The sequence below is a fragment of the Artibeus jamaicensis genome, unplaced genomic scaffold (assembly GCF_021234435.1).
Source record: "Artibeus jamaicensis isolate MK-2021 breed Jamaican fruit bat unplaced genomic scaffold, CSHL_Jam_final contig_851, whole genome shotgun sequence".
Taxonomy (NCBI): domain Eukaryota; kingdom Metazoa; phylum Chordata; class Mammalia; order Chiroptera; family Phyllostomidae; genus Artibeus; species Artibeus jamaicensis.
This window is the reverse complement of record NW_026521986.1, coordinates 6,336,475-6,360,451: the sequence shown is the minus strand read 5'-3', so window position 1 is coordinate 6,360,451 and position 23,977 is coordinate 6,336,475. Positions and strand designations below refer to the sequence as shown.

The window sequence follows — 23,977 nt, the reverse complement described above, 5'->3', positions numbered from 1 at the left end:
CGGCTTTCTGGCTTCCCTTTCAGGCACAGGAAGAACAATGAGAAGGCCCAGGAGGCCTCAGTTCTTCTGAGAGACAACCTGGAGCTCCAGAACTTCCTCCAGAACTGCCAGGAGGTGAGGCTCCAGCAAGGCAGGCCACTTGGCAGAACATTCCTTTCTAGGAGCAAAGTGCCCCAGAGGTGGGACGTCCCCAAGGACCCTCTCAAACTCGGGACTCTGGGGTTCCGTCAGGGGGATCTCGGGTACTCCGCAGCTTAGGTCATCCTCTAGAGTCTTTGGTTCCACAATACTGGTTTTTTTTCAAGTCTGGAAAGATTTTTTAATCTGTCAAATCTAGTGGACATCTCAGTGGACCATCTATATTAGAGTCACCTATGGCCCTGGTCAGGGCTTCAAGGGCCTGTGACCTGTGCATTCACACAGCACCTCGTGCTTAGAAGCACTCCATGCTGGGTTTAGTGCTCTGCTGTGGCCGTCTTGAAATTCTTAATAATTTTGAACATTTCCATTTTGCATGGGCCTGCAATTACAGAACCAGTCCTGGCCCCAGTTAAAAGCAGAGTCCTGGGCCCCACTCAGTCCTGACAAATCAGATCTTTAAGGGTGGAGAGAGAGCAACACTTTCAACAAGCCTCCTAGTTGGAGAACCACTGATCCTAAGGTCATGGCTCAGCCCGGCACGAGCTGCGCAGGCAGGTCTTTGAGCTGCTCTCCTGGGTCCCTCCATCAGCAGTATCTCCACGTGGAACGGGGCTTTCCCTGACTTCTTTCTTGCTCTCACTCCTCATACCCCTTTCCTCTCAGCCCAAATGACTGTGTTTATGTCTACCTCTGCCCTTGGCGTAGACCGGGCCAGGTACAGTGCCAGGACATCTTGGAAACACTGGCTGCCCCTTGCAGTCCTTCCCTCATTGTTAATTACAAGCTCTGGCTTTGGCTGCTTCTTCCAAAACCATTTTCTCTGTGTTTATTAATGACTACTTGCCCTGCTGCTAAAGAGTGGGTTTATCCATTCAGTAAATAGTTCTTGAGTTCCCGCAGTAGCCCAGGCTCTGTCCTAGGTCTGGGAAATGTGGAGAGAAGCACAGAGATTCCTGGTGTCACACGGCACACGCTGGTGTGGAAGGCCCACCAGTGTCCATATTTTAGGCCTGTGATAATGTGGGTAAGTGCCCTGCACTGAGAGTTAGGGACCCAGAGTTAGAGTATGGTGCTCCGCTGTGCTCACACTGGCTCCGCGTGGCTGCTTCTGTGGCTGAGGTGGCCCGGCGGCCCGAGGTGGGCAGCAGGTCTTGCCCTGAGCCCCTGGCCAGGAAGATACACCTGGGTATGACCGGCCCCTCTTTTCTGCCCATAGCTCACCCTCTGGATCAATGACAAGCTGATGACATCTCAGGATGTCTCCTATGATGAAGCACGAAATCTTCCCAACAAATGGCTGAAGCACCAGGCGTTCATGGCAGAGCTGGCCTCCCACCAGGGGTGGCTGGAGAGCCTCGATGCGGTGAGTCAGGCGGGTGCTCAGGTGCACTTCCCTGAGTGGGACTCCCCCCAGGCCCAGACATTGTCCTGAAGCGTGAGGGACAGCGCAGAACTAGAAAGTGAAAAAACTTCTCCAAACAGTAGTTAAACCTTCAGATATATCCAGTCATGTTAAGCCAGGTCAGAATAGGTACCCCTCCTGGGTCACCTGAGTCTGGGGACAGTGAAGGACACTGAAGACACTCAAGTGTCTCTAGCATCCATCGGCGGGAGAACAGTTATCCCTGTTTGCCTTCTGTTTCCCTCCCCAGGTCCCCAGCCCGGGAGACCTGTGACATGAGCAGAGCAGTCCATTGGCGCTCACCTTTTGCATGGGCAGAACCACTGGGGAGGGGCCATTCACACCCCTGGCAGATGGGGGTGCAAGGGTCCCCTCTGTAATGAGTTTGCCCCAGGGGCTGGCGTTAGATCTTGGAATCAGATACCTTTGTTCTTTCCTATGGTAGCGACCAGTGTAGGCTGAAGCCGGCCTAGGGGCCACACGAGGCCATGTCCACAGTAGTGGAAGGTGCAGGCTCCAAGCCAGACTGTCCCCCTCCCCCTGCCCGCACCTCAGTTTCTTCATCTGTAAAACAAGGGTAATAACAGCTCCCTCCCCAAAGGAGTTGTGAGCATTAAAGTACCCAGAATAGTCCTGGATGATTATTAATTACTTAATAAATATTGACTATCATGAGTGGTACATATGCCTAGACCCAAGTAAAATACTGTACTCATCCAAAAAAGATACATTTGTGCAGGTGAAAATGTGCAAAGACAAAGACAGTAACTGAAAGGCTGGTTAGTGCGCAGCCCCTGGGGAGACGATCAGGAGAGGGTGGGCTCGGGGCGGTTTTCAGGCTGCTTGTACCTGGATGGATCCTGAACCTTTTTTTTCTTTCATTAAAAGCCGATTTTAGTTCCAGCTGACCTTTGCCTGCAGCTCTCCGTACTGCAGCTTCCCAAGTCGCTTGCCCCAAACACAGCTTCCGCTGTCCTGCTTTCTGCAGATAACTCAGGGATACACAGTCTTTCTTATGGGCCCCACCAAGTTCTAGACGGGTTCCTGGCTTCTCTGGCCTCCCCTCGGGTGGCCCTCTGCAGCCACCTGGAGCAGGGCTGCACCGGCACCGGACGGTGAGCGCGCCTCTCTCCCGCACAGGAGGGCACGCAGCTGAGGGAAGAGAAGCCCCAGTTTGCACCCCTGGTGTCCGAGAGGCTGGAGGCTTTGCACCGACTCTGGGATGAGCTTCAGGCCACCACGAAGGAGAAGACCCAACAGCTCTTAGCAGCCAGGAGCTCTGACCTGCGCTCGAAGACCCAAGCCGACCTCAACAAATGGATCGGCGCCATGGAGGACCAGCTGCGGTCAGATGACCTGGGCAAGGACCTGACCAGTGTCAACCGGATGTTGGCTAAGCTGAAGGCACGGGCGCGGGTTGCAGACTGGGAGCGTTGGAGTTGAAGGGATCTTGGGGAGCAAATCTGAACCTTGAAAGCCAGTTTCTCTCAGCCAGGCTTACCTTTATTGTGCACAAATGTCTCGTTTGTGGAGGGTGAGATGGGGATCCAGATGGGTTAATAAAGGCATGCCTGAGAAGAGAAGTCCAGGTGCTCCAGGGAGGGGAAGATGAGTGGGGCAACCAGGGAGATCAAACTGGGCCTTAAAGGATGGGGGGGATGTGAATGATGGAGAGGAGGAGGGGCTGCCCAGTGCCGGGGCGAGTGCCAACACTGTCTCCTTGTGTCCCAGCGTGTGGAGGACCAAGTGAATGTGCGAAAGGAGGAGCTGGGGGAGCTGTTTGCTGAGATGCCCTCGCTGGGAGAGGATGAGGAGGGTGCTGACTTTAGCATCGAGAAGCGGTTCCTGGACCTCCTGGAGCCCCTGGGGAGGAGGAAGAAGCAGCTAGAATCATCCAGAGCTAAGCTGCAGATCAGCCGGGACTTAGAGGATGAGACGGTACGTGGGCCGCAACCCTCAACCCCCCAGCGGCCGAGACAGCGGCTGCTGTCGGGATTACCGGCTGCCACCCAGGGCAGCTCTTGGCAGAAGATGTCTGGTCATCTCACCCCCTTACCTCACAGGATTGTTGCAATGAGTACATTAAGTATAAAAGTAAAGCCAGTGCTTTCTGAATGTTAACTCACTCACAGACTTTCAGGCCACACAGACGGGTTCCCAATCCAGATACATTACTGTTCCCCTGTGTGACCAGGAACCTCGGTTCAAAATATCAAAATGTCCCTGTCTGTAAAATGGGGACAAAATCTTGACATGGGGTGTTGGGAAGAACCAGGGAGAAATGGCAAGCACCACTTTGTGTTGATCGTGGTGGGTGCTTGGGAAAGGGAGGGCACAATTGTCACCAGCTGTCCTGCCTTTGGTCTCCACAGCTCTGGGTGGAGGAGAGGCTGCCGCTGGCCCAGTCGGCCAACTACGGCATGAACCTGCAAACTGTGCAGCTGTTCATGAAGAAGAACCAGGTGGGTACTGCCTTACCTCATCGGCACCACCTGCCCCTCCTGCAGAAGACCAGCTACAGCAGATTATCACTGTCATTAGTAGTTCTGGGGTCCCCAGACCTCCTAAAAGAGCAGCTTTGGTGATGGTGGAGAGAATTCTGGGAGGACCACAGGGGAGCAAGGTGGGGGCTTGTTTAGATGCTTTGGGATTTGGGGCCATTCAGACTCATCAGGGCACGGGTGAATGCAGAACCCAGACGTGTGCCCTCAGATCTAACTCTGCAGCTTCTGTATTCCACAGCCTCCCTGAGAGGAGGCCCACAGCTCCTGGCTGCTCTCCCTCTTCCAGGGCTGAGCTGGGCAAGTGGGGTGTCCTCGGGGTTAGTAGGCCCCACTTCTCTGGACATGTGAGGACTTGCAGAGCTCAAACCCCATTAGGAAGCCACAAACCTCAGACTCCCAGCCTCGGACTCAGAGCCACATTCATTTGCTCTTCTGTTCTCTCTGAGAGAGGCCTGGGCAGGATGCTGGAAGTGAGCAGGTGCCACACTTCCTCTTGAGTCAGAGTTACCTCGTATCCTCCAAGGCCAGCTACATTGGTCGTGCTGCCTCTGTGTAGTGCCAAAAGCTGGCCGCAGACCCTGCTTTTGGGCAGAGAGTCCTTCCTCCTGCATGGTCTGCTCTTTGGGTCAAGAATTAGGAGCAGCCACAGCCATGAGCAAGGAGAGCCAGGGGACTTACCCCAGAGAGAGCAGGGTGTCCCAAACTGCCAGTCGGCATTGTAGCTCCTAGAAAAGGAAGGTCATGGCCGACAATACTTCCTTCCCTAGAGCAACAGCAGCTGCCATCTGCCCACAGAGCCCAGCAACTGTGCCAGGGCCTGAATTATATTCAAAGAGGTTCTTTAAAAGCTCCCTCAGAGCCTTTGCTTCCAGCTGACATGATCACACGGCTCCAGTGGCCACACGAAGGGACTGGGCTGGAAGGTAGTAGGATGCGGGTTAGCACCACAACCTCCACTCGAGGCGGGGAGGCTGGTAGAAGACAGTGTCCTTGAGGCCTCAGTTTCCTCAACTGTAAAACGAGCTGACTTTAGTCCTTCCAACACTAGAGACTTTTGACTCTGTCTAGTCAGTGTTATTGCCAAAAGATTTTCGTCTCCTCTGGCCAAAGGATGCTATTTTAAGAAAAGGGCAAGTATAAATGGGGTTCTTCTAAATAAGAAGGGGAAGATAATCTCCCGGGAGAGTGTGGCTGCCTAGTGAAGACTATTTCAGGCTAGCCTGGCCAGGGCTCAAGTCCCGTTTTACCTTCCCCTTTACTGCAGTGGCTCTCAAACCTCAGCGAGCAGGAGACTCGCCCAGAGGGCTTGTTCAGACACAGCTGACCAGCCTCCACCCCAGATCCACTGAATCAAACTGGGAGTAGAGCCTGGTAATTTCCACTTCTACCAAGACCCTGCATTATGCCGAGGCTGCTGGTCTGCACCCCACTTTGAGAGCCACTGCTTTATGGGCTGTGCCCTGCAACTAGAACAAATCCCGAGAGGTGCCACTTGAGTGGTTTTGGGCTTCCCAGAAGAATCACCTGGGGGAAATTTTAACCCTACGAATGCCGCAGTCCTACCTCAAAGCCATTGATTAGGGTCACTGGGGTTGGTGCCCTGGCTGTGTCTGTTTTCCCAGATGCAGCCAAGGTTGGGAACCAGGGTTCTGGCTGACCCGGCCCCTACCTGCCTTTAAATCCCATCTCTTACCACTTTCTCCCTCTTCCACAGTGTTCTAGCTTTTCCGACTCTCTCTGGCCATTAGATGGCCCAGGCTTTCCTCTACCCCGGGGACTTCGCCGTTGCTCTTCCCTCCCACCAGCCACATTCACCCCCCAGGTCTTCGTGTGGGCGTGTCTCACTCAAACGTCCTCTCCTCAGAAAGGCCCCCCTGACTCCCCAGGCTAAAGCAGCTACCGCCGCACCGCGGCAGACTTTCATCTCATCGTATTTTCCTTCTAGCACCTGTTACCTACACTTATTTACCTGCTTACCATCTATTTCCTCTACTGGAGTGTAAGCTTTATGAAGACAGAGGTTTCGTTTCCACATTGTCCCTAGAACAGGCTCTGCTCTATGTGAAATAACTTAATAAATATGCATTGAATGAATGAAGTCACAGAAGAAGACATCACAAGCAAGCTCACTGCACAGGATCCCAGAAAGCAATCACTTTGAAGAGAGAGAGAGAGACCGAGACCGTTTAGGGTTCCTTGCCGAGGTCCTGAGATCTGGGGAAGTAGAGACAGAGCTGACACCTGGGAGGTTTGCATGCAATTGCACAGACCAAGGAAAGTGTCAGCCTCTGTTCCAAGTCGGGTGCCACGTGGATGTTGCTCGTTCTGTATATTTTCAATCCTGTCTGTCACTGTGCTGCCCACCTGTCCTGCTCTTGCCCCCCACCCTCCAGATGGCTTTAAAGGCCCTCAGACAGTTGCAGACAGGGAGCATGACGTATAAGGGGCCAGGAGCCCATGTGCAAGAAGCACCCAGGCTCAGGCCTCTGGGACCAGAAAATGAGGGGATACATGGGTCACAGCCCCCTGAAAGACAAGGTGACCCAGTTCTAGAGTGGGAGGAAACTACCATCCTGGTGATGAAAGATTTAAACAAGAAAATAGCCCTGGCTGGTGTAGCTCAGTGGACTGAGTGTGGGCTTGTGAAGCAAAGGATCTCAGTTCGATTCCCAGTCAGGGCACATACCTGGGCTGCAGGCCAGTTCCCAGTGGGGGACACATGAGAGGCAACCACACATTGATGTTTGTCTCCCTCTCTCCTTCCCTTCCCCTCTAAAGATAAATAAATAAATGAAATATATATTTTTTAATTTTTAAAAAGAAAATAATACAGGCTCCCAAGAGGTCTGAGAAATAGAAATGGGGGGAAACAAAACAAAACCCTTAACTTTGTACAAGGGGAAACAGTCCACTATAGTTTTTTTTTTAAGATTTATTTATATGTTTATTTATTTGTTTGTTTGTTTGTTTATATTTAGAGGGGAAGGGAAAGAGAGAGGGAGACAAACATCAATGTATAATCGCCTCTCATGCGTCCCCTGCTGGGAACTGGCCTGCAACCCAGGCATGTGCCCTGACTGGGAATCAAATTGTGATCCTTTGGTTCCCAGGCCCGTGCTCAATTCACTGAGCTACACCAGCCAGGGCTCAACTATAGTTTTATAGGAGTGAAAACTCCTAGGATAAGCCCTGGCTGGTGTAGCTCAGTGGATTGAGCGTGGGCCTGCGAACCAAACAACTGCAGTTCAATTCCTAGTCAGGGCACATGCCTGGGTTGCAGGCCAGTTCCCAGCAGGGGACACACAAGAGGCAGCCAACCATACGTGGATATTTCTCTCCCTCTCTCCTTCCTTTCCCCTCTAAAGATAAATAAATAAAATCTAAAAAAAAAAACCAAACAAACTCTTAAGATACCAAGAGGCCACCTGAGCACTGTTTTCCTTTCCTTCGTCCTGTACAACTGAGAATCAAGCTCTGCCAGCCCAGGGGGAACGGGCAGCAGTCCAGAGCACAGGCTGTGGGGTCAGAGGGAGCCATATTCCTAACCTGCTCTGGGCCCTGCTCTGGGCCAGTGCCTGGTGCTCATCCCAGCAGACTGTGGGAGGGTGAGAGGAGAGTGATGTGAAGTGTGTAGCACTGTGCCTCATGTGTGGTCCTGGCAGTTTTTATGGCCACTCCCAACTCTGCTGTGAGTGGGAGGGGGCAAGAGGTGCCAGGGTGTCACCTGGGCAACCTGCTGCAGACCCAGCCTCACCTGCACCATGGGAAGGCCCCGCCTCTGAGCCCTTCTAACCCTCTGGCCCCAGACCCTGCAGAACGAGATCCTGGGCCATGCACCACGGATCCAGGACGTGCTGCAGAGAGGGCAGCGGCTGGTGGAGGAGGCAGAGATCGAGTGTGAGGACATTGAGGAGCGCCTGGGCCACCTGCAGAGCTCGTGGGACACGCTGCGGGAGGCGGCAGCTGGCAGGCTGCAGCGCCTGCGGGACGCCAGCGAGGCACAGCAGTATTACCTGGATGCAGGCGAGGCTGAGGCCTGGATCAGCGAGCAGGAGCTCTACGTCATCTCCGATGAGACCCCCAAGGTCGGCTCAGGCCAGGGCTGCCAGGCTGGGTGCCAAGGCCAAGAGGAAGAGCTGGGGGTGGGCAGTCAGGGGGAGCCGTGGAAGCCAGGTGTGTGAGGGGTGAGGATGGGGGTGGGGGTGTCTGAGGGACCCTCCTTCTCAGGTCACCCCACCTCTTTCATGCACCCCTAGAGAGCACATACTGTAGTCAGGTGCCCTGTCTGCCAACTTAAATTTGCTCCGACCCAGAGATTCTTCACCTTTTTTGTACCATGGGTCCTGTGCTATGGAAGGCGGTTAGAGGTGGCATGAGCAGGTCTCTAAAAGCTGGAATGGTGGAGGAGTTTCCACAAAACAGAAAGCTGGAGCGGGGCCCAGAAGGGTAGATATCAGATTGGGGGTGTTGAGAGGAAGGTGGGATGCCGGCATTTCCATTGCAGGAAAGGACAGTACAGCTCCCTGTGGGTGTTCCGAGAGCCTGGTTCTCCCCATCTCAGGCACTTCCAGGAGCTGGGCTGTAACCTGGGCCAGGCCAAGCTCCCCAAGCCCATGCTGATGGTCCCCTGCCTCCTAGGATGAAGAGAGCGCCATCGTGATGCTGAAGCGGCATTTGCGGCAGCAGCGTGCGGTGGAGGAGTACGGGCGGAACATCAAGCAGCTGGCCGGCCGGGCCCAGAGCCTGCTCACCGCGGGCCATCCCGAGGGGTGCGTGTGACTTGGCTGGGTCATGGGTGTCAGGCCGGAGGCCCCACCAACCAGGATCCGTTCGGGTTCAAGTGGGAAAACAGGAACAGTTTGGGTTTGAGAAAACTGCTTTCTGGACTCCTGATTGGCCCAATTCCATTTCATGCCTGAGTTCTGTATGGGTGACTTCAAACAGGGCCAACTGAGGCCTAGCTTGCAAAAAGATCGGAAAACAAAATAATGAAACCACACTCTGAGTGAACTGAGAGCCCCAATCTTTTGAAGAGCTGGGCTGTGCTAAGAGATGCTCACTTTTCATTTTATGGTCCAGAAGGCACTTCACGATCTCAGTTTCTTGACAAAATTATTACAGAGGGGTGGAGGAAGCAACCTTCATCTGTCTCAGCTGTTCAGCTGTGCGGGTTCTGCAAAGATGCAAGCCCACCAGGCCACACACCTCAGGCTGCCCCCAGTCATGGCTCCACCTCAGTTGCCTTTACAGGATCCACAGCTGTGAGTCCTCCACAGCCCCCCAGCATCTCCCAAGGAGCCCTGAAGGGGGGGCCCTGGGTACTGCACGGCCCTCTCTAAAGAGCTAAGTAGGGCCGACCTCTGCTGGGGTCCCACTCAGACCACCTGCCCTTCAGACTCCTTGGAAGAATAGTGGAGAATTCCCCATTTGCCCTGTCTCTGTAGGCTTCCCAGGGTGCCGGGCAGTGGCGGGAAGTACCCACCTCTAAAAGGGACACATTCTGTCATCCCTGAGTCATCCTGGTCTATGGGGCAGTTCCTTCTCTCCCCAACTCTTCCCCAGGAGAAGTCACTACCATTTCTCCTAAGCTGCGTTTCTCCACCTGGGCCAGTCACAGGGCTGGGAGGACTGGTCTGCTCCCCTGAGCTGGCTGCTCTGAGTTTTCTATCGCCACTGTCTCTGAACGCTTCCTTGTTTGAATTCCAGGGAAGAGATCATCAGACTCCAGGGGCAAGTGGACAAGCAGTACGCGGGGCTGAAGGACATGGCGGAGGAGCGCAAACGGAAGCTGGAGAACATGTACCACCTGTTCCAGCTGAAGAGGGAGGCCGACGACTTGGAGCAGTGGATTGCGGAAAAGGAGCTGGTGGCCTCGTCCCCAGAAATGGGGCAAGACTTTGACCATGTTACTGTGAGTACTCTCAGCGAACACCCTCTTCGTCTTCCTCAAATGCAAGAGCCAGTGCTCCAGACGTGTGCACACCCACACACCCACACACACACCTGCCAGGCCCACGGAGATGCAGGCACAGGGGCAGGCGCTCCGGACGCCCCAGGGAAGGCCTGGGGAGTGTGGCTCCCGATGGTCGTGGTTGCCGCCTGGGAGGGTCTGCAGCCAGTGTGGTGACACCACTCGCCCCTGACCACAGAAACTGCCTTTCTCTCTACCCCTGTCCAGCTGCTCCGGGACAAGTTCCGGGACTTCGCCCGGGAGACTGGGGCCGTTGGGCAGGAGCGGGTGGACAACGTGAACGCCATTATCGAGCGGCTCATTGACGCGGGCCACGGAGAGGCGGCCACCATCGCCGAGTGGAAGGACGGACTGAATGAGATGTGGGCAGACCTGCTGGAGCTCATCGACACGCGCATGCAGCTGCTGGCCGCCTCCTACGACCTTCACCGCTACTTCTACACAGGCACCGAGATCCTGGGCCTCATCGACGAGAAGCACCGCGAGCTGCCGGAGGACGTGGGGCTGGACGCCAGCACCGCCGAGTCCTTCCACCGGGTGCACACGGCCTTCGAGCGGGAGCTCCACCTCCTGGGCGTGCAGGTGGCTCTGGGGTCCTGCCTTGCACGTCTTCCCCGTGACCAGTGTCCTGGGGGCCCAGGGGTGTCAGGTCCTGTCCTGGCTTCTGCAGGGGAAACCTCTAGAACAGGCACCAGGGGATTCCACCTCCTCGGAGAGGCAACAGCTCAGGGCAGGAAGGCAGAGAGCGGTGGCTTTCACATGTTCTTCAGCTTCTCGTTCTTCAAGCTGAATCTTGACAAAAACCCAGTGCCTGAAATACCTTAAAATACAATTTCTCTGGCTGTGCGAAGTATTACAGTATTATCAGCAAACCCACGTTTTCTACCACCAGGTACTGTTCTAAGCTGTACATATTCACTGAACCCCGGAGCCACCCTCTAAGGGAAAGACCAGTATTCCCTGCACTTAGTAGATGAGGACAGGCAGCCATAGCAGGGTCAGTAAGGGGCCCGGAACCTGCACTTGGCCTGGGAGCCCTGGCAGCCTGGCTACAGACTCTGTGTCCTCAGCCACGAGGCTGTTCAGACTTTCCACATGGGAGCTGCAGGAGCCCCCAGATCTGCCTAGACCACCCCCTCTTCCTCTTCCCCTCATCGGGGTGCCCCTGAGGCACCGCCACAGGTCCATAGGCTTCTACACAGTTCAGTGTGATAGAGCCAGGGACCGGGGGCCCCAGCTGTTGGGGGCTAGCTGGGATTCCCGTGGAGCAGGAGAGATGGGCTGTTGTGCAGCCTTGCACCAACCCAATGGGGTTCAGGGCCCCCAGGGGTTCAGTGGGGGGTGGGGCAGGTGTCCTAGGGATTTGTCCTCCAGCTGGAGGTGGGGCCTGGAGTGCAGCTCTTGTGCCCTGGAGGTACCAGAGTCAGAGGCAGGCACAGCCGCACTGAGTTCTTAGGGCTGAGGCTGCACTGCCCTTGGGCTGGCCTCAAACAGGGGTCTGCTGCAGCTCCTGCCTCAGAGAGGCCACGTGTGGAGTGGTTATAAATGGGGACTTGGAAGCAACCTCCCATCCCAGCTGTCCCGCTCTACTGGGTAACTCCAGGCCCGTCACTCATCCCCCTTATGCCCCTGCTTCCCCGTCTCCAAAACAGAAATAGTAATAGTGTCTCTTTCAAGGGGTGGCAGTCAAAATGAAGAGAGTAATAAATTAAAGTGTTTAGAACAGTCCCTCTCATTCCCCTTTGATGAGGACCGAAGCCCAAGGGGTGGGGGTGCCTTGGATCATCAGGGGTGCCAAAGCAAGAGCCTTCTGCAGCACCCAGGGGGTGGCGCCTTCCAGCAGTGCCCTGAGAAGGGAGGCCGGGAGGAGGTGCCCTCACCCATCCTGGGCCCAACACGCATCTTTCTGGGGAACAATGTCCGGTTTCGCCTGCTCACAGGTACAGCAGTTCCAGGACGTGGCCACCCGCCTGCAGACGGCCTACGCAGGGGAGAAGGCAGACGCCATCCAGAACAAGGAGCAGGAGGTGTCTGCCGCGTGGCAGGCGCTGCTCGACGCCTGTGCCGGGCGCCGCACGCAGCTCGTGGACACGGCAGACAAATTCCGCTTCTTCAGCATGGCTCGTGACCTCCTCTCCTGGATGGAGAGCATCGTCCGGCAGATCGAGACCCAGGAGAGGCCCAGGTGAGGGGGGCGTCCTCGGGGCAGCCCCACGCCTTGGCCACCTTGTCCCAGATGCTGGCAGTCCAGGGCACTGCACCGAGGCTTCTCCCCTGAGGGGTGGTCTTCCACTGTGGGTGCCCAGGAGTCCCAGGGTGACCCTCAGAGCTGGGTCTGGGCAGAAACTGAGTAGCTCAACTTCCGCTGTGAGGACTGACCATTTCTGAGTAAAGGGAATCCTGAGCATGCTGAGAGAGACACCTGTTCTTGAGCTTCTACAGTGGTGGCTGTGAAATACGGGGTTCACTTTTTATTCTTCACCCAGCGCTGGGTTACGGGTCTGTTCCCCAAGACTCAGGGAGGAGCTCATTGCTTGTGGGAGGCGGCAGCAGAGTCCAGGGCCCTGGGAGCCTTTTGGGGACCAGGGCTCCCCTTGCACTTGGTATTGGGCTAGCAGTTGTCTGTGCCCCTTGCCCCCCCTCTGCCTCTCTGGTGCAGGTCTTGGAGGTCAAGCTTATATATTTAACTTCTTTATGGGCTGGTCCTGGAGGTCAAGCTTGTATATTTAACTTCTTTATGGGCATACAGCTCACATACCATGCAATTCAATGTTCCATGGGTTTTCATATAGTCACAGTTGTACAACCATCACAGTACCAGTTTAGAAGGTTGTCATTACCCCAATGAGAAACCCTGTACCCCTCAGCAGTCCTCACCCCTCCTTGCCCCCTGGCAACCACTAGTCTGTTTTCTGTCTCTCTGGACTTTTTTTTTTGAAGGTTGTCATTACCCCAATGAGAAACCCTGTACCCTTCAGCAGTCCTCACCCCTCCTTGGCCCCTGGCAACCAACCACTAGTCTCTCTGGACTTTTTTTTTAAATTTTATTTATGTATTTTTAGATAGAGGGGAAGGGAAGGAGAAAGAGAGGGAGAGAAACATCAATGTGTGGTTGCTCTCATGTGCCCCCAGCTGGGGACCTGGCCCACAACCCAGGCATGTGCCCTGACTGGGAATTGAACTAGCAACCCTTTGTTTTGCAGGCCCATGCTCAGTCCACTGAGCTACACTAGCCAGGGCTCTCTAGACTTTTTCCATGAGTAGAATGATACAATGTGTGGTCTTTCCTGACTGACTTCTTTTACTCAGCACACTCTTTCCGAGATTCCTTTGTATTGTAACATGTATCAGTACTTCATTCCTTTTTATTGCTGAATAACATTCCCAGGCTTCTTTTGGGGTCCCTGCACCCCACCCACGCCCTGGCCATGGGCAGTGGCAGACACCAGGGCATCGGTGTTCCCGCGGGGCCAGGCTGGCAGAGAAGGGAGTGGCCTCAGACCCTCAGGCAGAGGCAGGGGCCCCTCTGATCGGGACTTGGCCTTACGCTGACCAGAGTCACCAGCGTTTGCTTCACCCCAAAACTCTCTCAACTGCTGCTGTCCTCCTGCCTGCCACCCCCACCCCAGGGACGTCTCCTCAGTGGAACTGCTCATGAAGTATCACCAGGGCATCAAGGCAGAGATCGAAACCAGAAGCAAGAACTTCAACGCCTGCCTGGAGCTTGGCGAGTCCCTGCTACAGCGGCAGCACCAGGCCTCCGAGGAGGTGAGAGGGACGGTGGGCCAGAGATGGCCTCCCCCCGTCCTTGCCCCCACTGCTGCTGGACCAGACAGCTTCCTGGGAGGGATCTTCGGAGGAGGCACACCTTTCTCTCCCCCAGGGAGTACTGGTGATGAGAGCCCCAGCCACAGCCATTCAAGGGGCTGGCTGCTTGCAGGGAGAGCAGGCTAATAACCCACCCGATGCCCCATGTGTGCACAGCACCCACTTTCTAGGGGAGGCATGTGTGCTTCAGAGAAGTTAAGTAACATGCCCAAGGCTGCACACCGGTGACCTCTCACACCTGGGCCACTGGTTAGAGAAATCTGGAGTGCCTGCATCTTGCAGGCACAGAGGAGCTTTCGTTAACCCCAAATCACAGGTGGCCTCAAGACCTGCTACAGACAGGGCCAGTGGAGAGCAGGGGCTGCTGCAGGGTCGCCTCCCCTGCTCTGGGAGCCAGCTGAACACATGCCCCAGAGCGTCCATTCCTGAAGTACCTGCCTGAACCAGACAGTTAAGGCAGATTAGGCAGGGCCCAAACTTGAAGCCAGGTCTTTGTGACCAAGCCCACCCAGCATTCTTTGCGGGATCTGTCTGTGCACTGCCTCACACTCAGGCAGGATTACCCAAGCCCGGGCTGTCCTCCCTCCCTCCCCGCAGATCAGGGAGAAGCTGCAGCAGGTGGTGTCCAGGAGGAAGGAGATGAACGAGAAGTGGGAGGCCCGCTGGGAGCGGCTCAGCATGCGTGAGTGCAGCCCGGGAGCCAGGGAACCAGGAGGGGGGGGGCGGGGAGTGACATCGCCACTGCTGGGAGAAGAGCCCCCACAGCACACTCATCGAGAAAGCTCTATCGCCAAGGGACTCAGGGATCCCCTCAGGAGACCCGAGCTGCTGGAACCAGCCAGCCCGCCCCCAGCCCCCCCACTTCGTGCCAGGCTGAGATTCCTATAGACGGTGGCTTGGAGCGGGGTCAGGATAGGGCTCTAGTGCATCCGGGGTGTTTGATCTGAAGCGCATCAGGTACAGAGGGAGCTCTGTCCTGCACAACTAACTGGAGACTAGGAGAGGTGGAGAAATCCCGCCAGAGCCAAAAAGACCTGGATTGGTCCTATGGCTACTGGTGCACAATTTTGTGAGACAGCCAAGGGCTGAAAAGAGGGTGTTCAGGGCAGATGACAGCTCCTCAAAGGGAGGTGTCTAAACCACATCTTGTTTTGGAGTTGGTTCTAATTGGTGGGTTTTTTAAATACCACTGTCGATAGAGAGGAGGTGGGAGCCCAGTGCAGGAAGAGGCCATCTCAGGCAGAAGGCAGTCACTGAGCAGGGTGTCCGCACAGTAACGAGGACACAGGTGTGGGCCTCTGGTCTGCAGAGTGGCCCCGAGGCCCCGCAGGAGCTGACCTTTGGGTGCTGACAGCCCCCTGGGCCCTCTGGGCGGGCCTGCGTCTTGTTCTCCCTGGCAGTGCTGGAAGTGTGCCAGTTCTCTCGGGACGCCTCTGTGGCTGAAGCGTGGCTGATCGCCCAGGAGCCCTACCTGGCCAGCCGGGACTTCGGACACACAGTGGACAGTGTGGAGAAGCTCATCAGGAGGCATGAGGCTTTTGAGAAATCCACAGCCAGTTGGGCAGAGCGCTTTGCTGCCCTGGAGAAGCCCACCACGGTGAGCAGCAGGCTGGGGTGGTGACAACCACGCCCGGAGGGTATCTCAAGTTAAGAACTCTTAGCCAGTTAATACACACCCCTGAACAGTGTAAAAGGCTCTGCAAGGTGGGAGAATGGAAGGAAGTACGAGTGGCAGAAAGTACTGACTTTTGAACCCAAAGACAAAAGGGGATCAATCCCAAAAGGAACACACACCAGGGCGTGTTGGGTAGGGAGAGCCACTTTTAGAGAAATGTGTCTGAGAGTGGTCTCCCCTCTTTGGTGGTGACTGACACCCCTGGCCTTTTCGTCCTCTAGCTTGAGCTAAAAGAACGTCAGATCCTGGAGAGACCCGTGGAGGAAACTGGGTAAGATGGGGGGGGGGCGTGGGCTGAGTGGTGGGCTTCACTGGAGCACTGCCAAGGGCGGGGGGTGGGGGAAGAGGGTATTTTTCAGCAGAAACAGCCCTCTGATGCTTTAATAATACACCTGTGACCTTTCACACCTGGGCCACTGGTTAGAGAAATCTGGAGTGCCTGCATCTTGCAGGCACAGAGGAGCTTTCATTAACCCCAAATCACAGGTGGCCTCAAGACCTGCTACAGACAGGCCCAGTAGAGAGCAGGGGCTGCTGCAGGGTCGCCTCCCCTGCTCTGGGAGCCAGCTGAACACATGCCCCAGAGCGTCCATTCCTGAAGTACCTGCCTGAACCAGACAGTTAAGGCAGATTAAGCAGCTCCTTACCAGGCACCTGCCAGGCCGCCCAGAAGCCTGGACAGGGAGACACGTGGCATGAGCTCCCTGAGGAGGGCAGGAGAGCCAGGATTGGGGGTAGATGCTGGCCTCAGAGAGGTGCTTGTTTCTAAGGAGGGGCTGTGTCTTCACAGGCCTCAAGAGGAGGAAGGAGAGACAGCGGGGGAGGGTCCCCGAGTTCCCGACCCAGCGGCCACCGTGAGAACATCCCCGGTCAGTTTCCTGTCCCACTTGTCTAGTTCCTTGGATTCATTGCTGCCAGAACCCGCTCATCCCTACTAGGCTCGGCCAGGGGGCCAGGGCGGAAGTCGAGGACAGGCACACGCCCCCCCCCCAGATTCCTCCTTCAGATCAGACTGCATTTTCCACTTAGGTTTTCCCTCCAACCCAGAAGAAACTGACATGCCAGCCCACTGGCACGACTCTTAGTTTGGTTTTATCTAGTCTAATAAATTTCCTTCTATAAATATGTTACCATCTAATCAGGGGAAACAGTTTATACAGAGATGATCAGTTTTTGTACACCGCCCTTTTTCCCATTTTCCCATTTTCCCTCTTGCTCTCTCATTAATATAGTGCCCACACACACACAGCCACAAACAGACTGCCCAGCCCTGCCTGCCCTGGCATTTCAGGACTGCCCCCCACCCAGCACATTCCGCCCTCCTAGGCAGAGCCCACCCCCCTTGCACCTTCCCTGCCTGAGGCCTGCTGGTCAGCAAGTCTGAATATGGAGCTGGTCCTGGGGCAAGAACAGACTTGAAGGAGTCCCTCGGTAGTGCGGGAGACCCCCAGGGCTTTGAGGTCACAGAGCCAGTTCCCAGCTTGTAGAAAAGGAGAATGTGTGGCTGAGGGGAGGAAATGGGAGGAGCTCTGACACACCAGCTGCCAGTCACACCAGGGAATATGGCCCCAGGAACCCCACCTGGAAGAGGTCTCTGAGCTAAAAGGACCCAGGAGGTCCGTGCAGGAGGCCTGGTAGGCTGTAACCCAGGTTTGGGGGAAGTGCCCTGAGGAACAGCTGGCTGAGAAGAAAGCACAAATTCAGCATGTGTCTGGCATGGCTTCACAACTGCATGTACCCCACTTCGACAGGTGCCCAGATGAGCTTGCTGGAACTCTTGGGGGTTAGGGACATTGGTATTCTAGGTAGAAATTTCTGGTACACCAACCACCCCAGAAAAAAATACACATATACTGAGAATTTCCTGTGCAGAATCCCTGTCAGGTCCAGACTTCAACCCTTCCCACACTTCTGTGAAACACGCTCACACACTCACCCTCTGCGGCCTCCAGCCTGGCCAGCCGCCTCCCTCTCTGAGCTGCACCAGCCCTTCATGTCCAGCAGAGGGCATTCCTGGGCTCCCACTGGAGGGTCTCCCAGAAGTTCCCTCTGAAGCTTCCGTCATCGCTTGTGGGGGTCTAGAGTGGACTCCGTCCCAGCCCCTCTCTCCCAGTGACAGCCCCCACTGGAAGGAGCGAGAACTGGGGGGCTGGCACAGACTGTGGACACGGGGGCTGGGACTGTCCCTGCTTCCTGTACTACCTGCGCTTCGGTTGTGCATCCCTGTGTGTCTGTGTGCGGCGGTGTCCCAGGTCTGCAGGCTCCTTTGTGACCCGCTGAATGACTCCATCCATTGTTTGTGTCCTGTACGTCTCTGCAAGTTTGATTACATGTGAATCAGAGCTGCCTCCATCCAACATCTGAATGTCAATGGGTTTGGGGGGAATAAAACCTGCTTGGACCCGAGTATCTCTGGAAGGGTGGAGTGAGCCCGCATTTGAGACGCTGCTCAGAGAGCCAGCCAGCCGGGAGAGCTGGCCTGTGTCCAGTCCCGGGAAGAAACCAGATGGCGAATCAATGAACACCAGGCCCGAGGCCTCATGGAAACATTTCCTGCTGCTTCTCCCATCTCAGCCCTGTGTTGAGTTTTCATGAGGATCTGCGAAACTCAGAGGGAGGGTGTGATACCCAATTGGTCTTTTGATATGAGAAGAAAAAAGAATGGGTCTCACGCAGGCTGGGAAACCTTCGCAAACTGCAGGCCTCTCCCAGGAAGGGCCGGCTGTCTGCTGAGCCTTCTCGGTAGGCCTGGGTTACGGTGGCTGTCTGCTGTCCCGCTGTGTGTGGTCTGGTGTCGGTGCCCTATAGAATAGACCCACGCGGTGTTGCTTCATGTGAAACCCATCACTAGTGCATGCCGGCTTCCTGCTTCGGGGAGCAGACGGGAGTGGACCGGGCACCTGAACCGCTGTCTAGACCGCTGCACACCACGGGCGGCCGCCCTGCAGGCCCCATCCCAGTCCTCCCCTGCCCGGTGCATGGAAGCACACACACGTGTACACGCAGGGGCCCGAGTGCCATTCCCTGCCACGCCATGTTCTTCAAGCACATCATTGTAATGCTTCGCCTCCCTCACCTCTCACTTTTCCACATTAGAGTTGTGGTCTGGTAAAAACCACTGGATCCATGCAGGTAAGTGTATACGTGGGTGTGTGTGAGGCCAAGCACAAGAAACAAGCTATTGTGACAGCGAGGCTCCTGGGGTGGAGGTCAGGACCTTGGGTTGTAGTCCTGAGTTCTTCAGGAACCTTCCTGGGTCTCTTCGCCCTTATAAAGCCTCTGCAGGATTACAGAAAGTCAAGAACATTCCGGAAGGTCATCAGTGTGCCTGAAAAAAGGCAGGGGCAGGTGGTTTTCTCCAGTTTCCTCTTGTCTTCTCTGTAGCTCTAGGGGACCTGGTTGTGTTTCTCAGGTGCCAGCGGGTGTGAGGCAGGAGCTGGGAAGGGCAGGGCAGAGGGCCGGGTGTTTGCCCGTGTCCCTGTTCAGGGAGGAGAGGCAGGGTTGGACCTCAGCTCCTGACAGGGTCAGTGCTCTGAAGGCAGCATGGATATCGCCCATCACCCTCCGTGTCACCCCTTCATCCCGGGTGTGGCTCTGGGAAGGGCTGAGTGGTCCTGCTAAGGTTCTCATCTTCCAGGCTCTGGTTGCCTCAGAATCCTGTGTGACCGTGGCGGCGAATTGCTGACTGTTGAGATGTTAGGTTGGTTTCACAGAGCAAAAGTAGAATGGAGAGGATCTGAGCCACCGCAGGAGTCAGCCCCACCCCCCCACCCCCATTTAACAGCCCTGGGGCATCTTCTGTGCCCCGGGCCTGTCCCTGGCTTGTGACAAAGAGCAAGGCCTGCCCAGGGAACTGGCCCAGCAGGGCTCCTCTGACAGCCACAGCCCCGGCCCCAAAAGGGATGCTTGCTTCTAGAGGCGTGACAAGAAACAGCCTGTCTTCAGGGTTCATTCTTTGGGGCAATCACACCCTGGCTGCCTTCCAGCCTCAAGGTTAGATCCAGTCTGTGGTTCAGGAGGACTGTCGGGCACCAGGCTAACTCCCGAACGCGACCGCCTGGGTGCTGTCTCCAGCCTCCAGCTGTCTCGGAAAACTCCTTTTCCCAAGCACTCTGACCGTGACCTTTCTAGACAGCCTGCAGCTAGCTTCCTCATTAGGGGTGAACACAGGGAGTTAAGACTTCTAGGTCCCTTGCTTCTCCCCACCATAGTCTTCGAGGCCACTGTTGCTTCAGAGGAGTAACCAGTGCTGGAGAAAGTGAGGGACAGTGCCCCAGGGGCTGACCAGGCACTGGACTGCAGCCCCTCCCACTCTTCTGTGAGACCAGACTCCTTTCACCCAGTGCCTGGCTGGCTCCAGCTGCTGTCACCCCCTTGGCAACCTGCACGGCCCCCCCATCTCCACCCGCCCCCGGCAGGCAGCCTGAAGCTTTAATCAGCAGCCAGAGACCAGGCTCTGACGTCCTCAGATGGAAGGGATGTGGGTGTGGAGGCAGCAGCTGTGTTTCTTCTTGCCTGAGCAAGCTCTCCCCATCCCTTCTCCGCTCCCCCTGTGAGGCCAAACGGAGCTGCTCTTTCTGGCATTTTGCAGTGAAGGCCAGTTGGGTGTTTGCTTATAATGAGCAGACCCCGCCTGGAAAGAACTTCAGTTTTCCCCCAAACCTGGGTGTGTTCTTGTCTCCCCAGGATGCCTGAGTCAGCGTGGCAGGGGTGTGTCTGCCTGCAGTCTGGCCCGGAGCCCCAGCAGTCCAGGCTCCCCAGAGAAACTTGCTCCAGGCTCTTTTTGGACAGCTGTTCATTGCTGGGTGTGCCCAGCTCTCGGTGCCGTGGTCAGACGTGATCTTTTCTGGCCTCGCTGCTCCAAAGGCCTCTCCTAAGTTGTTCTTCCCAACTGTGTCTCAGAGCATCCCAGATATCGATGGGCTCAGGAGGGCCTCCGGTAGCACCTCAGGCTGCCCACTTGTCAGTGGGTGGTGGATCTGGTTGGGGGAGTCAGTGCCTTCTAACCCTTTCTAGTCTTTCTAATGCTGATCCAGCAAGCCCCCCACCCCCTACCCCGCTCCTCCAGGGCCAGGGCCCAAAGAGCCCACCCCAGTGGTGGGAATGAGGGAGACGGCTCCCGACAAAGCCTCTTCTCCTCTCACCCGTGACACTGCCAGTGGACCAGGTCTCGCCCTCCCTGTCTGCGGGGACCCTGAACACTCCCCTCTTCATTCCCCCTCACTTTACCTGGTGGCCATCCACTCTGTGTTTGCTCCCGCCGCCTTCCCTGCTGCCCCAGCTGCCATCTCAGACAGCTGCCCCTGGAGCACAGTGGATTTGCTCGGCTCCCCCCGTCCCACTCCTCATGAGAGCCCTCACCATCCCACCTCCCACGGGCGACCCTTCACCGCCTGGTCCCGCCTCCGCTCCTCACGCAGTCTTTCCTTATTCAGCAACAACTTCTTTCTCTTCCCACATTTGTCTCTGCTCATCCTAAGTTGCTATCTCTTTATCTGTTTGGCTGCTCTCAACTCAACAAACCAACTCTTTTTCTTTTCTTGCAAAAAATTGTCTTCTAAACAGCCTTCCCAACCTGTCTGCCAGTGGCCCCCTCACCCCTCCTCACCCAGGGAGGAGAGCCCAGACCTCCAGGGCTGGGGGAGGGGAAAACTCTCAGCTGTGAACATGGCCAGTTCCTCCCACCCCCTAGTTCCCCAGTGCTATTTGCTCACCTAAAGCATCAGCAATAGGCCTTGACTGGCTCCAAGCCCCTCTTCTGGCCCCTTCTGGTGTGGCTCTGATGTGACCCCACAGCTGCCTCGGGAGGACCGGCCACATGTCTTGGGTAAGCTGAGCTTGTCTCGTTCAGACTGTGAAGCCCATCGGATGGGTACTTTCCTCTAGAACAGTGCTGCTCCTGCCCTTGCACAGGAAGAGCAGAGAGTTGGAGACCAAACAGATCCTCAGCCTTCCCCTCACTAGAGGTGTGGCTGTGGGCAAGTTACCCATTCGCCCTGAACCCCAGGTTCCCTCGTCTGTAAAACTGGTGTAGTGATCGTACGTGCCTCGCAGGGGGAGTGTGAGGATTGAAGAGAGAAAATAAGTAGAATATCTGGCAACTAGTAGGTATTTGTTAAGTCCGCCTTTTTCCCTTCAGTTTTTTCTCCATCCCTCACTGTCGACTTTCATCTCTCAAAAGAAATGTCCTCCATATGAATTCTAGCATCCATGGCCCAAGCCCCCCAGACTTTCCTGTAGTGCCCCTCCCTCGAGCCCTGCTCCACACACTCTGGGCCCGGTCCTTGCTGCGACATAGGCAAAACCATCGCGTGGCTCAGGTCAAACATTCTCTTTCCGGGGTGCGTCCTTATGCCCTGGTTCTCACTTATCAGCATCTCATTAGAGAGAAGCCTCATCGCTTTTGTTTCTTTGCTTGTCAGTGTATCTGGGGTCATTGAGCATCTTATAGGGATGTCCATCCTGCCTCCCTCAGGCCACATGAGTCCCAGGATAGCTATGAACACAGCCCAACACAAAATCCTAAATTTACTTTATGAGATTTTTTTGTGATTTTGTGTTGCAACGTATTTAATGTGTGGCCCAAGACAACTCTTCCTCTTCCAGTGTGTCCCAGAGATGCCAAAAAATTGGACACCCCTGAAAGAACCTCTAAAAGATCTTGTGTTTGCAAATAGGTTTTTTTTTTCCTCCTGGGAGCTAGAGCGCTAGCTGTCTGTGTGCTGTGCCCTCCGCCACCTGCTGGCTGAGCCTGGAAGTACACCTTGAACTCCATTAGTCCAGAAAAGAAATGCACCCATCCTGCCCGGCTTCCGCTCCTCTTCTTGAACCTCCTTTGCGGACGAGACCCGCAACCTTTGCCTGCATCCCTACACAAGCCAGCTTCCTAGCGAGGCAGGACCCTAAAAAGTCAAGCTTAGAAGACTCTGAGGTGGCCACTCCCCCTACTGCCCACCCCTCAGGTGTTGGGGCCTCTCCCTGTTTGTGATCCTATGAAAGGCTCTCCTGCCTGTGCCCTTCCCTCCCCTGACATCATGATCCCAGCAGCCAGAGCACGTGCCCACCTCTCAGTCATCTCCCCAACCCCTGCCCATCTAAACCCAAACTGGAGAGCCTGGCTCCACGCTGCAGGCAGCCCTTCCCCTTATTCCAGCCCCCGACGCTCATTCTCTCATGCTGCCCTTCTCGCTTACAGCTGAAGACTTGCATACCATACCAGCCTAACTGAGAATCCCAAGGCAGCTGGCCCTTCCCGCTTCAGTGTCCCCAGCTCCTCTGGGTGACCCCTCTAGGCTGGGTACCCCTCAGCAGTGCAGGTGTGAGCTGTGCGTCCTAACCATCGGAGGGCTAAAGCAGCAGGCCTTCTGCCTTAGAGAATGGAGGAGAGAAGGGAATCAGATCATCTCATCCACCCAGGGCCTTTTGGCAGAACCTGCCTGTCCCTACAGCCACAGGAGTAGCCTGCTCCACGGACCCCGCCCTGTTGGGCAAGGCACCATCTCCATAGGAGAGCACAGTTCCAGCAGCAGCAGAACTGCCGCTGCCTTCCCACACTTTCCCTGCTCTCATAAAATGGCACAAAGCATATTTACCCCTGGTACCTGGGGCAGGAGGCCCCTTCTGCCCGAACCACAACATCATCTTTCTCTTTGATGTCCCCTCCCCCGGCCCAGGGGGAAGAGAAGCTCTGCCAGTCCTGGGCCTGGGGAGGGAGAAGCAGCCACCAAACTCCTCCCCCTCCTCCTCAGGCCTTGGTCTTCAGGATAGAGAGGACAGGGTGCGTTTTATGTTGTCTCCATGTGAACAGTCAAGAGCACATAAGAAACCTTTGCAAACATTGGAAAAGCTATTTTCCAAAGCCAACCCATGACCCAGCCATTTAACTTTTGCAAAATGTCCCTGCCAGGGAATGTGGGTCAGGCACCCATTAGGAGGAAGCAGAAGAAAGCTGAAATTTAGTTGGGAAGGAGTCCTGGAAAAATTTGTCTTTATTTTCAGAGGACAGTTCCCAAAAGGAAGGAGAATGGAAGTGAAAGTACAGGAAGAAAATGTGGACCCACAGGCCTCTAGTAAGACCAGTCCCAGGAGGTGACAGGCTGGATAAGAGGGGCGAATCAGGCTGAGGGTCTGCTGGGCCATCTCCCTGAGACCCCCAGGCTCGGACAGGAGGGCTCCAGCCCACCACGACCAGAAGCAGTGCAGCCAGGTGGAGAGATTAGGGAGAAAAAGAGGCTTCACTTTTTGCAAAACTAGACCACCTCCCCAAACTACAGCCAGGTCAAAGGCTTGGCCTAATGGGTCCACGGGACCCCAAAACCAGGCTACCAGCCCTATTCCTGCTACTCCTGCCCTTGATCCCTGCTAGAGGATCGTGCAGGCAGGGCTTTGGGCCCCCCAGATCCTTGCGGCCAGTGCTGGCTCATTGCACTCTCGAAGATATAAATAGTACAAGATGC

The 23,977-nt window shown here is 55.7% G+C and overlaps 1 protein-coding gene across 2 annotated transcripts in view; it reads left to right on the top strand.

Moving 5' to 3' along the window:
* The window catches only part of SPTB (spectrin beta, erythrocytic), a 118,464-nt gene that overhangs the window by 86,568 nt on the left and 7,919 nt on the right, over positions 1–23,977 (top strand). For both annotated transcript variants that reach the window (XM_053673288.1, XM_053673289.1), the window contains exons 18-32: positions 24–114; positions 1,358–1,504; positions 2,684–2,947; positions 3,275–3,481; positions 3,916–4,005; positions 7,854–8,132; positions 8,686–8,816; positions 9,754–9,958; positions 10,226–10,600; positions 11,959–12,203; positions 13,648–13,786; positions 14,444–14,528; positions 15,247–15,443; positions 15,743–15,792; positions 16,312–16,390. In XM_053673288.1, the coding sequence (XP_053529263.1) occupies positions 24–114; positions 1,358–1,504; positions 2,684–2,947; positions 3,275–3,481; positions 3,916–4,005; positions 7,854–8,132; positions 8,686–8,816; positions 9,754–9,958; positions 10,226–10,600; positions 11,959–12,203; positions 13,648–13,786; positions 14,444–14,528; positions 15,247–15,443; positions 15,743–15,792; positions 16,312–16,390 (2,584 nt within the window). The remainder of the gene's footprint in view (positions 1–23; positions 115–1,357; positions 1,505–2,683; positions 2,948–3,274; positions 3,482–3,915; positions 4,006–7,853; positions 8,133–8,685; positions 8,817–9,753; positions 9,959–10,225; positions 10,601–11,958; positions 12,204–13,647; positions 13,787–14,443; positions 14,529–15,246; positions 15,444–15,742; positions 15,793–16,311; positions 16,391–23,977) is intronic.